The following is a 15,084-nucleotide window of genomic DNA, read 5'->3' as shown; positions in this document are numbered from 1 at the left end:
TATATGTTGTAAATGTATTTATTTTGTTGGTGCTGTGTGAGCGATTCGTATTGTTTATAACACTATTGATTGAGCATCATGTTAATTCTAATAAGTTTGTTTTCACGGCCTGAGCAAGATGTACAAGGATGAAGATATGATTAAAGCGACAAATGCTCATTCCAAAGAACTCCCTGTTTCTGTGCCTGCCTGCTTCTCTGTTGGTTGAACTGTGAGTGGAATTAAAAAAAAAAAAAAAGCGTCTACTGTATATTCAATGAAGCACAGCTGGATTTTGCGAAAAGATCCATGCGGTTTTTGTAAAAAGGAAAAAAAAAATACAACAACAGCAAACCCAAGCTTGTAGTACGAACATATATGTGCCTATGCAATGGACGTTCATACTACATTTGTAGTGTACAAGAGGAGTTTCAGTTAGCGCTTGACCCCAGAGGAGATGGACAAGTTGATGCTGCAAAACTGCCGGCTGCACTTTGAAGCAATTCTCAAACAACACAAATCCTCCCTGAACCCCATGGCCGGTAAAGTGTGTGTGCACATATGTGTATACTGCAAGTGCATGTCTATGCGTGTATGTGTGTGAGAGAGAGACTAAAGGGATTATATGGGCAGCTTTCACATTCATCTGAGTGAGTGATGGATATGCTTCCAAGGCCCTTCCAATCCCTCACCACAGCTCCCGGATCAGCGGGTCACTCAGGCACAACTCTAAACTTCCCCTCAACTGGATCAAAGTCTGATAAATCTTTGACCTTTACACTTTCTCTTCAGCTGACGGTTCACGAGCAACGCTTGGTGAATATCTCATATTCCATTTTTGCCTCCCACCTTCCTTTAGCTGTGCCTACAATATTTAATGAGACAGAACTAATCGAAAATTTGGACAAAATTGGTCTCTGAGGTCACACAAAATCTTCACCTACCGCCAAGTGAAGTGTCAGCATGTTTTTAACTTCCAGCCATCCATTTTCTATACCATTTGCTCTCATTAGGCTCACAGGTGAGATGGAGACTAACCGAGCTGACGCGGGGTGAGAGGCAGAGTACACCCTATACTGTTCTTAAGCCAATTGCAGGGCACATACTATGTAGACAAATAACCATTCCCACTCATGTTCACACCTATGGACAACTAAGCAAAAACTCATTTTCATTGTTGACCACACCATTTGTATGGTTGTTTGTGACTGTGAAGTGTGTAATGTAGGTTCACCTCATCACGTTATTACATGTACAGAATTGTACATACCATGTTTTTCACGGCACATTTAACTCATTCAATCCCAGCCATTTTCACTGGAGCAACCCCCTCAATCCCAGCGTTTTACTGGATTTTGACTGATCTTGCAAGGCCCACAGAATATTTGGTTCTAATGCTATATAAACATGGAGCCTGCCAAAATAAGGTTTGGACTCTTTTTTTTCAGCAGAAAAAAAATGTGTTTCTGTCTTTTTCCATTCTTCAGCAATCGGCATTACAAAATGGCTAAGTTTCATGAAAATGGCGATTCCTGGGCAAAAAACTGAGAAAAAAAGCTTTTGTAAAAGCATGCATTTCAAGCACGTGAGGCACCACTGCCACCTACTGGTCGCTTTTTTACATGATTTACAATGCAAACGGCTTATTCTCATTTACAGATTGCATCAGACATGCCTCCTCTCTATGACGCAAAAAAAAGACCGATGTACAAGTACGTCCTTGGTGGGCGGGGCCTAATTTTAAAAAGACGTACAAGTACGTCTTGTGGAATGAAAGAGTTAATTTGAAATGTAAAGTTATAGCAGGCAATTATTATGGTGTACAACATTGTCAATTTTATGTTAAAAATAGGCATGATGAAATTAAATGATAATGACATGGTTAAAATTGAAGAGAAATCAGAATGTCAGTGCGGATTAAAAAAATTAATTAAAAAGTGACACACTTTTGACTTGTCTTGACCTAGGCGTGGAGTTTGACACATGAAGCTGTAGTATGGCCGAAAATTGACAAAAAGGGACCAATAGGCAAATATAAATAACATGGGATAAGACACTTTACACTTAATATACACTTGCATTTTGTTGAAATATACAGTATGTTGCCTGTTTGTGCTGCCGTTTCCTCTGTTTGTCCTTCCCCCTCCTCCTTGATCGGGAGAGGGGGGCTAGGTAATGATGACCCAAATTGGATGTCGCTGTATGGATTCTGCTCCGATCGTTATGGACATGATTTGCACCGACTGAGCTGGCCAAGAGCTGGGTCAACCACTCGGAGGCTCTGCTATGAATATTTCTTCATTGATCAATTGGGCCAGGTTCAGAGGGGGACCCACCTCTCCGATTGTATACCGGTAATATATTTCAAAGGCTAATGTTTTACAAGCCACCTTTTATTAGTCCCACAATGGGTAAATTCGCCAAAACCATGAGGCAAAAGTGTAAACTACCAGGCCACCATGCTGACCTCATGATCTCAAAAGTGTGACCCTGGAACAAAATTTCTTTTCCATTATTTAAGTGGAAATGAGGAAAAACTGAACTTTGACCATGGGCCCAGAATGAATTGTGTTCGACATTTCCTACAATAATTCTGTGGTTCTTTTACAAACTGAAAGGAACATTGATTTCACAACACAAACAGCACTCACGTCCTGATTAGACATCTCCCAATATGGCCGCTCCCCATAGGACATCACTTCCCACATGACAATGCCATAACTCCACGCATCACTGGCTGAGGAGAATTTTCGGTATGAAATGGCTTCTGGAGCTGTCCATCGGATTGGGATCTTTCCACCCTGCTTACACAAACAAATATGAATGAATGCACATGCGAGTGAATTCACTAGTGTAGACAGTATGTGAAAACAACCTTTTTAAAATGCGGCTGTAAGTGAGGTTTCATAACAAGAACAAAATATATTTTTTGGGAACATCAGGAACAACTGGATAAGCTATTAGCATGGCGCACAAAATGAGCCAAAAGCTCAAAATTCTTCTCATTTGTATACGGTAATTAAAATTTCCATTTCACAATGAATACTTTCATAGAGTTTTGGTGTACCGTCGTCGTGTACGCAGCCTCGGGATCATCCTCCAGGATTCGGGACAGACCGAAATCTGACACTTTACACACCAGGTTGCTGTTGACTAAGATGTTTCGAGCTGCCAGGTCTCGATGAACGTAGCCCATGTCTGACAGATACATCATTCCTGAGGCGATGCCACGTAGCATGCCCACCAGCTGAATGACAGTGAAGTGACCATCGTGTTGCTGACAGGGAGAGGAGGGAACACACAAAATGAACAGACAGTAAATTGGGGAGGGGAGGGCGGGATGGACAGTATAGCCAGGACAGGAACTGGATGGTGGATAAGATTGAGGGCAAAAATAAAGGCAGAAGGAACACTCAAAATAATTGCACACAGAGTAAAATACATTATTTTCCATATTGCTGCCTAGACCAAATACAAAGCGATACAAGAATGGCATACAACAGACATCTGCCAGAATGGAAATCTAACATTCGCCTGTACGGCAGAATGGCTATGTCATTTTTGATCATTTTCTGGAAAAAAAAAGAAAAAATAACAAATATAATAAATGAGAATAGTCCAGTTGCTTCAATTCAGCCTTTGTGGATTACCATGACCAGATGACTGAGAATCTAGTCAAAGAAAAACAAAATACATTTATAGCAAGCACATGATTTTGAACTATTTCTTTCACTTGTAACATTGGGACAGGAAGAATGACAATATTGACCTAAAATGAAAAAAGGGACATTTTGAAGCACGGGGAACAATTCAAACACTGAACAAAAAATTAATAGATTTTTACTAGCGTTTGTATCAACATTTAGTACACAGTACATCACCAATTATTTATTGCTTAGCATACAGTCTACATCACCGCTCTACTTTAAGTTTGACCTAAATTAGATGTACACTTAATTAACAGATGTAATTTTAATTAACAAACATAAAAAAAAAACAACCCACTAATTGTTGAAAGCAATACCTCTTTCAATAATTCGTACTATAATTTTGAATTTACGACACAAACAACTAAACTAGGGTACACACCGGCAAAAGGCTACTGTGACATTAGGAGCGCACACGTGCATTCTCTCAGACAAAAACCCACTTACCCTCAAAAATGAGTCCAGTGATCCATTTTCCATATACTCCACCACAATCATCACTGGCCTGCCTGCAAAAGCACAAGCACAAAAACACCCTTCATCGTGAATTTTTCTGCAAAGTTCCCTAAATGTCTCGAGTCCACCTATTCTCACAAAGACGCGAAGGGATAGCGAACAAACGGTAAATTCAAAACAGCTGATGCAATAAGTCAGTTATTTCAACAAAATATATCCCTTCCCCTCAGCACATTGAATTGGTTTGTGACTGATTTAAACGTCAGACTTGAAATATTCCTGCAATGACATATGTTCCTTCAAAGATCCCTTTGGAGCAAGAGAGCAACTCTGTGACAACTTGGAGGCAGGAGTTGCTTAACAGTGAAAGCGAGCCCCACCAAAAAAAAAAAAAAAAAGTCTTACTATGGTGAAATAAAAGCTTACATAATGCATTATTCCAGTGTTTGCTCACCGGAGAATGTGGAAAAAAAACAATCTGTCTGCGTGAAGAAGACGGGTGGAGGATACTGACAAGCAACATGTTTTCTATGTAATGATGCAAGAGCACAATATGTAATGACAGAAAGTGTATTCTGAAACTGAATGCATCAACAAGAAGTTGAACAACAGCTCCTTTGTTTGACCTCACTGCTTTTATTTCTGACAATGAAAGAACAGTGAAAGTGCAGAGCATCATGTCACCAAAACAGCATTATAAAGGCGGGTGGCCTCAGAAGCAGACAAGTGAAAGAGTCCAAATGCACAAAAAGGGACTTATTTGGAGAAAACATAGACCAAAAGAAAAGCGATCGGACGGGTGAAACAAAGTGAAAAACAGAACTGAACTGAACAACAGCACCCGCTAGAAGGAACACAACAAGAGCACGGGAACTGCATCGGGTGAAGTGAGGTGACAAGTCCTCACAACTAAATATGAGTCAAAACAAGTCAAATGACAATACGTAGAGGAAGGTGGTGAACCATTAGCATAAAAAATGGAGTCTTATTTAGATAACATAAAATAAAGGCAGAGCTAAAAAAAAATGAGAAAGAAAAAAATAATGACAGTGTGAGTAAAAAAAAAAAAAGATTTGGTACTCGCACATTGACGTATTAGCATATCTTATTGGGAACCTATCTTCCATTATTTGCTAAAAAAAAAAAAAAAACACCTTTTTTTCTTTTTAGTGTGCTCTGAAACATCATTAGATGTCACAACAAGATGGCACCAAAAGCTCTGTCTTGTGTCATTGAACTGTGTTGTGACACATCTCAACTTAGAGACAAAAAAAAATAAAATAAAGGACGTCAATTACAGTATTGGTCTTTCTATTCAATAGCGAATAGCCATTTGACAGGGATCGATACCAAGCCCTGTCACAAATCTGCAACTGACCTCTCCTAAAGAGGTTTGTAGATGCCACAAGATGGCGGCAAACTCTCATTTTCAACAAGACAGAGGCTGATAAAAGCTCAACTCTGTCTCCCTCAAGTCACGAGAGACAAAGCCACCAAGGGCCACAAATTCCTGGCAGCGACTCTGAGATGTGCACTGCCACTATGACGTGTGACAAGCATGCGATCCAATGAAGGTCAACTTATTTTGAACAAAGCAAAACATTAACTTTCATTTTTTTGTTTTTTGATTTGGTTTTTGTTCATTTGTTTGGCTGAGCAGGACTAATTAGGAGGATCTGTACCATCGACATTCTGTAGTACAGTTCATGAGCACCCCCCCTCCCCAAAAAAAAAAAAAAAGCCCAACAAAAAACAAATGCACCTGCTTTCCAGTCTAGTGTGTCATCTGTTATTTCAGTGCAGGTATGGCTGTCAGTCACAGCACAATACTCACCATAATTAGTCTCCAAAGAACAACAACAGATGGAGGGACTGACAGATGGAGGGAGGAAGTGAGACAGACAGACAGACAGAAAAAGGGACATTTTGATGAAAGGACAGATGAATCATACTGCCAAGCACAAATTGTGCCTGATTGGACTGTACTCTGTGTATAATACAGGGTGGAATATACATTTTTAATGGCCTCCTCCCCCAGTTATAATGTCAGACAACAATCCATTGATTATCGGACCCGCTTATCCTAAACTATTGATATACCCTCTCCAAAGGCACTTTGAATCTGGTGACATAAATTTCACATTTGAAAAATACCGTATTGGCCCGAATATAAGACGGCCCTGATTATAAGACGACCCCCTCTTTTTCAAGACTCAAGTTTGAAAAAAGACTTTTTGAACACCAAATTAATTTTTATACAGAAAATAATTACATCTGAAATAAATGATTATAACAATATATTTGAGAGAAAAAGCATGTTATTTGGCTTCATTCAAATCTAAAGTGCAATCACATTCGTAAATGAATGGCTTCTGGTTTTTGAAATGTAAATTACATCATAACTTCTCCTCAGCTGCTGGTTAACCTGGCCGATCTTCAACCCACTTTTCTCCAGATTGTCACTACGTTTCTCCATTTTCTGTTATCTCTTCTATTATTTTCTTCTCTTTTCCTTCTTATCGCTATTTTTTATTTTTCTTCTTCGTGCTCCTGCTATTTTTATTTTTATTCTTCCTGGCAGGGGTTCACTTTGGCCTGGGTAGTCAAGTTCAGCATTCGCTTCATTGATATCTGGTGCCATCTAGCGTCGTGAATGGGTATAATATCTAGATCCCGAATATAAGACGGCCCCACTTTTTCAGTCTTATTTCAATGCCAAAAACACCGTCTTATATTCGGGCCAATACGGTATAATCAGAGGGGAAAAAAAATGAAAGTAGGTTTTGAACAATTCGCCTGCTTCCTAACTACTTACTGAAGTGCCCAAACCTCCAGCAGTCACAAGATGGAGTCATGCCATAGCACTGATGACAAAACTCCTTTCAACTTTGCATTTGACAACCGAGCCCGGCCTCTCGCAGTGCAGTTTTGCAGGTGTATCACCCCAAGTTTTAAACATAATGTTATGCATAATGGGCACATGCTGTACCTGTGCATCCAATTCACATGCATTCAGGACAAGTTACACCAAATAAAGCAAGGCTTTTCTTCAGTCATTGGCATCCCCAAATTGATCAGAGCAATCAATTTATTTTCTGTAACTCCACAATGTTTGCTTGCCTCTTTTACTAACACTTTCAATTCCATCACTTCAAACTTCATTTTACGCTTGTGGCGCTTTTGTTCCTCCGAGAAAACCATCAGAGCAACCTTAAAGTGCAAAACCCTCTTACTTTGTAAATACAACCCACTTTTACACCTGCTACCACGTGTGCAAGCAATCTGTTACAGTGATGAAAATGTGATTGAGCTCCTGCTATGCGGGATCTTGGTAAATCAAGCCCCATGAGCGTTTTTAGTCTTGCCCTAACATTTCGAATTTGGAATAAACACACCAGATAATAAAAGGTGCTATAGTATTCCAGGTATATACTGTGAGATGTAATTTGTTTGTTACTAAACCAAAGTCTTTCCTATAAGTATATGAGTATAGCTTTAGATAACCACCATTTTACAATAAAATGTTTAGCAAGATAAAGAATCTCAGTATTGTGAGATAAACTCAGGTTATCTTTTTTTGGTCTTAGTGAGGGGCTGAAAGTCTTCAAGGAACATATTTACATTCAGAAAGTTGTCTCAGTTTATACAGCCTGTGTAAAAACAACCATATGTTGCGCTGGGTGAGCCCCATAAAAGAGCGGTCCTTAGCAAGTCACTGCTCCACACACACACACACACACACACACACACACACACACACACTTTGCAATCATAAAATTTACCCCTCCGTAAAAATGACACCTGGCGCTACACACTCACGCACACACCAGAGGATAATCTATGTATAATGCTCACATTATATTATTACAACAGTCTCGCAGACAACACACATATATAAACTTCACAACCAAAACAAAACAGCATACAGATGATTTAACGGTCGTGTATAAATCAGGAAAAAAACAGTTGAGTAAGGTGCAAGGATTTTAGAAATGAGAATAAAAATAATCAAATGACCGGAGCAAACAGCCTTTATCGGAGTTGAGTATCTGTGGACCGTAGATTTTGCATTGAAATATTGTGGGAAATTCTGCGATTGATTGTGCCTTTACAATTGAGGGAATTATGGTGTTACTTTGAATAGAACTGGAAACACAAAAGACGAAATTTAGCTCTTTGTATTCTGACTGAGGTGCCGAGTACAGTTTCAAGGCTGTGCGCTGTGCTTATAACTATATTAAAAAAAAGTGTGGCTGTGATCTGCAACAGTGGTTGGCTTTCATACTTTTTGTGACGACACCCTCCAGCCTGATGATGTTGGGGTGATCAAACTGCCCCATGATAGAAGCCTCACGTAGGAAGTCCCGCCTCTGACGCTCCACATAGCCACCTTTCAGTGTCTTTATTGCCACAGCTATCTCCTTCTTGCCGGGTGTTCTCAGTCGGCCACTGCACACCTCTCCAAACTCACCTGGAATGGAAAACAAACATCTCAAGGAAGTATTATCCAATTTAACTGAAATGTTCTCAAAATTATTATTCATTTTTACAGCTATAAAATGGTTTATCTATCGACTATGCCAGTGACATGTACTGATCGGCACAAAAATATCAATACTCTTTATTTAAATGGAAGAATGCACCGAATTTACCTTTCAATTCAATTTGTAGTGTTGTTCCATGGGATTTTCAAAAGTCAAACGTGTGCCTTATCTCAATAAAGATTGTACTGCGGGAGTCAACTCACTTAACCACCAGGTACCTTTATCTCCACCTGGGGGCAGTATTGCAATTTACACCTGATTGAGTTAGACCAGTTCAAATTATGTCTCTCTCTACCCCCTCAAAATGACATACTTGATCATTCTCTGTAAATATTTTTCCTCGTCAATGTAACTTCTACACGGGCCTGTATATAACGTTACCATTTGGAATGCTAAAATGGGTTCTCTTTAGGGTGTACATCAGCAGCAGGGGATTCTTAAGTATGTGTGTTATGAACAACAACAGATGATCACCCATAAAGCAAATGTGATCCAAGAAGGCGGCTTACATTAAGCAGTGACAGCAAAAGCGTGAAGTGTATGCATACCGGCTCCAATCACCCTCTCAATTCGGATCCGAGATGGATCGATCTCCTTGGTAAACTCATGGATGGCCTGCGCGGGGTCTTCATAAGTGTCGGGGTCCACATAGGTCTTAATCCCAGGGAAAGGAACTGCAGAGGTTGAATGACAAAAAGTAGTATGACGTGGTGGACTAATTTTTATTTTTTTTGTTCTGCTCTTTATATGTTGATCTAATTGAAAGGTGAAATTAATTCAACAGAGACGATCATTTCGAGAAACGTAATTAAACTCTTGAGCTCCTTTAATTAAAAACAGAAATTACACCATAGTGAAAAAAAGATGTAATCGCATTGAAAATCTCTGGAAAGCAGAGAGATGTTCCTTGTCAAATTATCATCTGATAAAATCTAGAAACATCTTGCCTGTCTTATTGAACTTCAATAACTCTGTTTAAGCCTTGCTTAATGCAAGCATCCATGCTGCACAAGTGTCCTTGAGCAAGTCACCAAATCTTTAGTACAGCCTGACTGCCTGCAGGAGGGAAGCCAAAGACAAGCCGCGCTTCACCGCGGGTGATCGATACAGCATCACAAAAAAAAAAACCCAAACAAACAAAAAAATAAATAAATAACTATCAGTTGTCTCTGATGCATGAAGCAACAACCGCAAAACCCCGAGGACTTTGTTCTCCTCTCCTCTACACTCCATTTCGAGTACGGATAATAGACACAAAAGGTTCGCGGTGGTACCTTCACTGGTCACTTCATTAAATAAACCTTAGGCAGCATTTAATATGAGAGATATGTCACACATTCTGTTCATCTCCAGTCTTGTGGGTGGCGATAATGCAACCTGTCAGGCAGTATGCTTTTTTAATTTTTTTTCCGACCCCACCGCAGCACCATCTGCTAGAACCTGGTGGGTCACGATACACCACTTGCCTAACTTGGCTTGCCGCACGCTGAGCCACGCTGTAGAAAATAACTGTCTTGGATACATTTCCAACTGATTACAGTTAGCCACTCATACGTGCAGAGGAGTGCACATATATACAAATTCGGGAGACAACAATTTGAGGCTTGACATGTTACTGTATTATTTTTTACTCAAGATGTCCTTTATTTGTCCCACACTGGGGAAATTTACAATCAAACACCGTAAAATAAGGAGAAGAAGAAGATTGCCCTGAATGCTATCGCTGCATTATGATCATACAAAGAGAGGAAACGGGTGAAAAATAAAAGGAGAGAATGTGGATATTTGAAAGGATATTTAATCTATTCATGTGACAGAAACAGACTGATCTTGTTGGGTACCCAGAAAAATAATTTTGTTGTTCAAGGCTCATGTGATACAATATAACATTTTTCTCTGGCCTTCACATTGGTGACAATGCGACGCCGTTCACCTGCTATCCAAAAAAAAAAAATTGTTGCGACTCATCGGCCACTCTTTAAAAAATGTGTGGCTGCAGCATGCACATTTGACAATTCATTTGGGTTCGGCTGTGTCATTCAGAGTACGGCAGGACTAATTAACAGACTTAGTCACGAACCAAAGAACTGACTGACTGACTAATATCAAAACATGAGTCTTCATTCGATGATTTTTTGTGGTCTGCTACGACGAAATCATATGTTGTTGTGTGCATCAGTGTAGAAATGCACTAGGTGAGTGGCACTGCAATGTTGTGCCCTTATCATGTATAGCCAAATGAGGAACTGAAATTATATATTTAAAAAACAAACTAAACAAAAAAAACTCCAATTAGTAAAGTGCAGCTTTTCACCACAGGCAACAGCAACTTTAACAATGAAAATATTGATGTGAAAGCATGACCATGTTTTTAAGTCAGTTATAGATTTTTATGTATTGAATTTACTGGACATTATGCCCGTGTCCTGTGTACTGCTCTTCTGACTTCGATTGAACCTTAGGCCGTCTCAGAACTTCCATGGCAGATCACGCTCACATTATGAATATTACCCAAACAAATGAGGTTTGTTGATTCATTTACCATGTCCGTTCTGATAATCGGTCCTCCTCTTATCCTCGGAGGTCATCTTGGCCTTGATGTACCACTGACACCTGCAAAACGCACACATTAAATGAAGTCCAAGGCTTCCAATTTAGTTTTTTTGCTCACAGTGTAAGATTAAAGATGATAAATAGCCAGTTAAATCCACAGTGAGGAGCGCCACTGAGAATTCTATGGTGTTAACATGTAATATTCAGATAATAGCAGGAGGCTGGATGGATGTTTAATATCGCTCAAAAAGTAAGTAAAGATAATAGTTTTTCCAGTGGGAAGCATAGTGTGGATGGAGTTTGAAATAGCCATCATTTATACAAAGTTAAGTAAGATATGTTCAGCACTTCAAAGAGAACAGAAGAGCCATACTGGCAGTTGTTCATCAGTCTTGTTTGCCGCTCGTGTTTTTCAGCCACATGCAGATATTTAGCTTGTGAGTTTACCACGTGAAGAGATGTGACGATGCGGTGTGAAAGGTTCAAGACGACCGCTTTCAGCATTTTGGATGAAGAGCTACTGTGTCAGAGCGAAATGTGAGCATCTGTGCGATTTTACATAATCTGGGTGAACAGATTAGAAGTGGTGTCAGGGTGCTCTGAGCCACAGGTTGCCAGCGTGTGCTTTGACTGAGTTAAGTCTGTGGGGTCCCGGACACCGATGGACAGCGCCGATAACATGGCAGGTGACACAGTCATAGGAAGAAGAAGAAGGGGGATTTGGAAAGCCATTGTTGACCTTTGTTGATGGGGTCAAGTTATTCATTAAAGAAATGGCGGCGTATGCCGTTATCAGTGGTTTCCAGTCCTTTCCTCTGATCCCCTTTATCCGCCTGGTTCGCTTTCTCCCTGACGGGCTTTCATGTCCAGGCCGCACACGCCGACACTGACATGAATACTTGTTATGAGAAGAGATTTTTGCAGGACACACTCACATTTACATAAGCACTCAAAAACAGGAACTTCAATTAAAGCACTTTGCCCAGAGCACTAATCAAAGCAGAACAGGGAGTCCAACCCCTCCTCTCTTGCCTCAACATCCCCACCAGTCACATCATCATAGCAGAGGTCACCCAAGAATTGAGGTGGAAAAAGGGGAAAAAAGAAGGTGGAGCATCAATTCAACGACGGAGTATACACAAAAGCTTCAGCTTGTTGTTATCTTTCTTATGTATCAGGCACAGCGACGCATTCAAATTTCAGGAAGTTTTGAGAACAGTAAGGTCCACCTCCTCACATGTCATTTGCTCTTGCAAAACCTCCCTTCCACAAGAGCCCCATGAAAGCTCTCATCGTTCTCAAGCTGCTCAAGTACACAAAAAAGACCAAATGTCCCTCCTACTCAGGGCACGAGGACTACATATTGTGATCAAGTGGTTTGTTGCTCAGTATGTGTTTGTGTAACGAGGGGAAACAAAAAAAAAAAAAAAAAAAAAGCAAAGAAAACACTTTCAAAGTGAACAAATGTTCAGCTGTCTCATGTCGGATGTTTTACAGCTCAGCGCTCGGATTTGTTGTTGTAAAGAGGGGGAAAAAAAAAAAAAAAAAAAAAAAAAAACTAGCAGAGCATCAAAACCTTCCTTGCCGGAAATCCCTCATTATTATCCTCATCCAAAAACACCTTGTGTGTGAAGTGATGGACTTATTTCACCCTTTGCAGTGGCTAACCAGAGAATCTCCTGAACCTAGAAAGAAACTGTTTTTGGTCATAGTGAGCTATGAAGTAAAGCTCCTTGCATGTGACACTAGTCAAGACTGGGCAGTCATGGTTATGTCATCTGTTCATGCCAATAAAGAAATAATCTGCCACAAATGAAACTGGCATAGTTCATCGCTGGATTCAAATATATCATCAGACAGGATGTACTTCTAGGAGGGAATTTCTGGTGAATAACATGGCCGACCTCAGGCAGAACTTGCACAGGCTTATTAAGTACAGTGTGAGTTGGTCTTTTATGGCTGTAGAAGCAGCAGTTGTCATTTCACACAGTGTAGGTATGGAGATGGTTTGGTGATTTCATCAGAATCATTGTGAATGTGTCACAAAAATATATTGCTCTTCCAAAAGAAAGGTCAGCAACTACAGACGATCAAATGTTCGACTCAAGGAACCCCTCCAGACAACTTTCAGTTAAAAATATCCGCCATCTAGCTCGTACGGGCCAACATTCTGAGCGGTTCTCCAAGTTAGTTCGTCAAAGTTACTGTGACTTTTCAAAAGGCGTCCCTGGGCCCCAAAGTCTCTACTTAAATACTGCAAAAGGAACATTATTCATGACAAGAGCAGTGTGGCCAGTAGAAGTAGGGGTCATGTACTTTTGGAATCAACCGTTCGCCTTTTTTTCTTACTTTTTGATTTTATTTATTTATTTTTTTCAGATGCTTCCACAAAGTTGCCTGCCACTTTTCTCGTTGGTACTAAAACAAATTTAAAAAATAAAATAAAAAGCAGCAGCCCCCATCATTCGAGGCATACAATTTTAAGTTTTAAGTTAGCCTATGATTCGCTGGATTTGAATCTACAGAAGGGTTTAAGCATGACGATGACTAGAACGGACCCATGACAATGACATGTCGTGTAAACGTTTTGTAGTCAACTTAACTGAAGGTGTATTTATGACTTATGCAGCGGAATTTAAACACATAAAAATCCGTTTCGAAACTCACATTGGATTCTAAGTTGGAGCGAAGACTAACGTTTGAATTTTGGGATAACACTAGGAGAAACTTCTTCAATATTTACCAGAAGTCAGGTCTTGTGAGAACAGAACAGCATTTTGATGAAAAACGCGGATTTTTTTCTCTACCCTTTCGCCCCCGTGTATTTATATATATAAAAAAAGACTTTGTACTCCATATAGTGTGCACAAATTGAAGTCAGGGGCAGTAAAGTCATCTTACCTTCCAGTAATGAGGAGGAAGAGGGTGAGGATGACGATAAGGGTAAAGCCGCCCACTGCTGCCGTAACGATGACCAAAACCTGACCTTGGTCAGAGGCCAGGTCCGATGCTAGGGGTGATACATTTTAGGTTAGGAAGAAATACGGATAGTGCAGCAAAGTAAGAAATATATAAGACAGGTGAAATAAGGCTGTGGGTGAAAATGGGATGTGTGGGAAGCATGACGGGGGAGGAAAGAGGAAAAAATACTTCATCAAAAATACGTCATCGAAAATGCATCTTCGGGCTCCCCCCGAAGGTTCCATAAATAGACATTGTCGTTTCTCCATTGGGAGATAGAGATGTTTGATCAGTTTTTTTTTGTGATGTAAAAAGCCCTCCATCAGCCTTATTACTGAAATGATTCGTAGGCTGGATTCTGTTTAATTAATGTTATTCATTCATTAAATTGCGATTTAGTCCATAATCATTTGGTTAAATTGGACACATTTGATATTCATGATTTTCCCCCATTTTCTGTGTCTTGTCACGCGGCTGACATAGACCAGATAATTGAAAGATGATTGGTATTACCCAACTTATTTCGATCACATTTCGTGCTTAATGAATATGAATTGCAGATCAGGGTGCTTGGTCACACACGCTTCTTGAGAGTGCTCCATGTGATTTTCTTTTTTTGGGGGGCGGGGGTTATCTCTATCTGTATGAGCGCACATTAAACAAAGATATCCACACATCAAGATTGGACGTGACGTGATCGAAAAACAATGATTCATTGCTAAATCCCGTATTAGCCTCACAGTAGAGAAATTCAATGATGACAACCTATCATGAGTAACCCTGACAGGTGCGCGGAATAAACCTGGAGTACACAGCTGCTGATGTAATGTTCAGTCTTAATGCATAGTTTTCAAACATTTACCCTTGAAACATTATACTTTTGA

General features: G+C 40.0%; 1 protein-coding gene across 1 annotated transcript in view; it reads right to left on the bottom strand.

The window, feature by feature from the left end:
• Nucleotides 1-15,084, bottom strand: part of epha6 (eph receptor A6) — a 201,576-nt gene that overhangs the window by 1,697 nt on the left and 184,795 nt on the right. The window contains exons 12-14 of the mRNA XM_019882473.1: nucleotides 4,134-4,195; nucleotides 3,047-3,256; nucleotides 2,631-2,780 (exon numbers count right to left, since the gene is read on the bottom strand). Of these exons, the coding sequence (XP_019738032.1) occupies nucleotides 2,631-2,780; nucleotides 3,047-3,256; nucleotides 4,134-4,195 (422 nt within the window). The remainder of the gene's footprint in view (nucleotides 1-2,630; nucleotides 2,781-3,046; nucleotides 3,257-4,133; nucleotides 4,196-15,084) is intronic.

This window comes from Hippocampus comes, unplaced genomic scaffold (genome assembly GCF_001891065.2).
Source record: "Hippocampus comes isolate QL1 unplaced genomic scaffold, H_comes_QL1_v1.1 scaffold111, whole genome shotgun sequence".
Classification (NCBI taxonomy): Eukaryota; Metazoa; Chordata; class Actinopteri; order Syngnathiformes; family Syngnathidae; genus Hippocampus; species Hippocampus comes.
The sequence above is the reverse complement of the archived record's forward strand: the minus strand, read 5'-3'. Positions and strand labels throughout refer to the sequence as shown.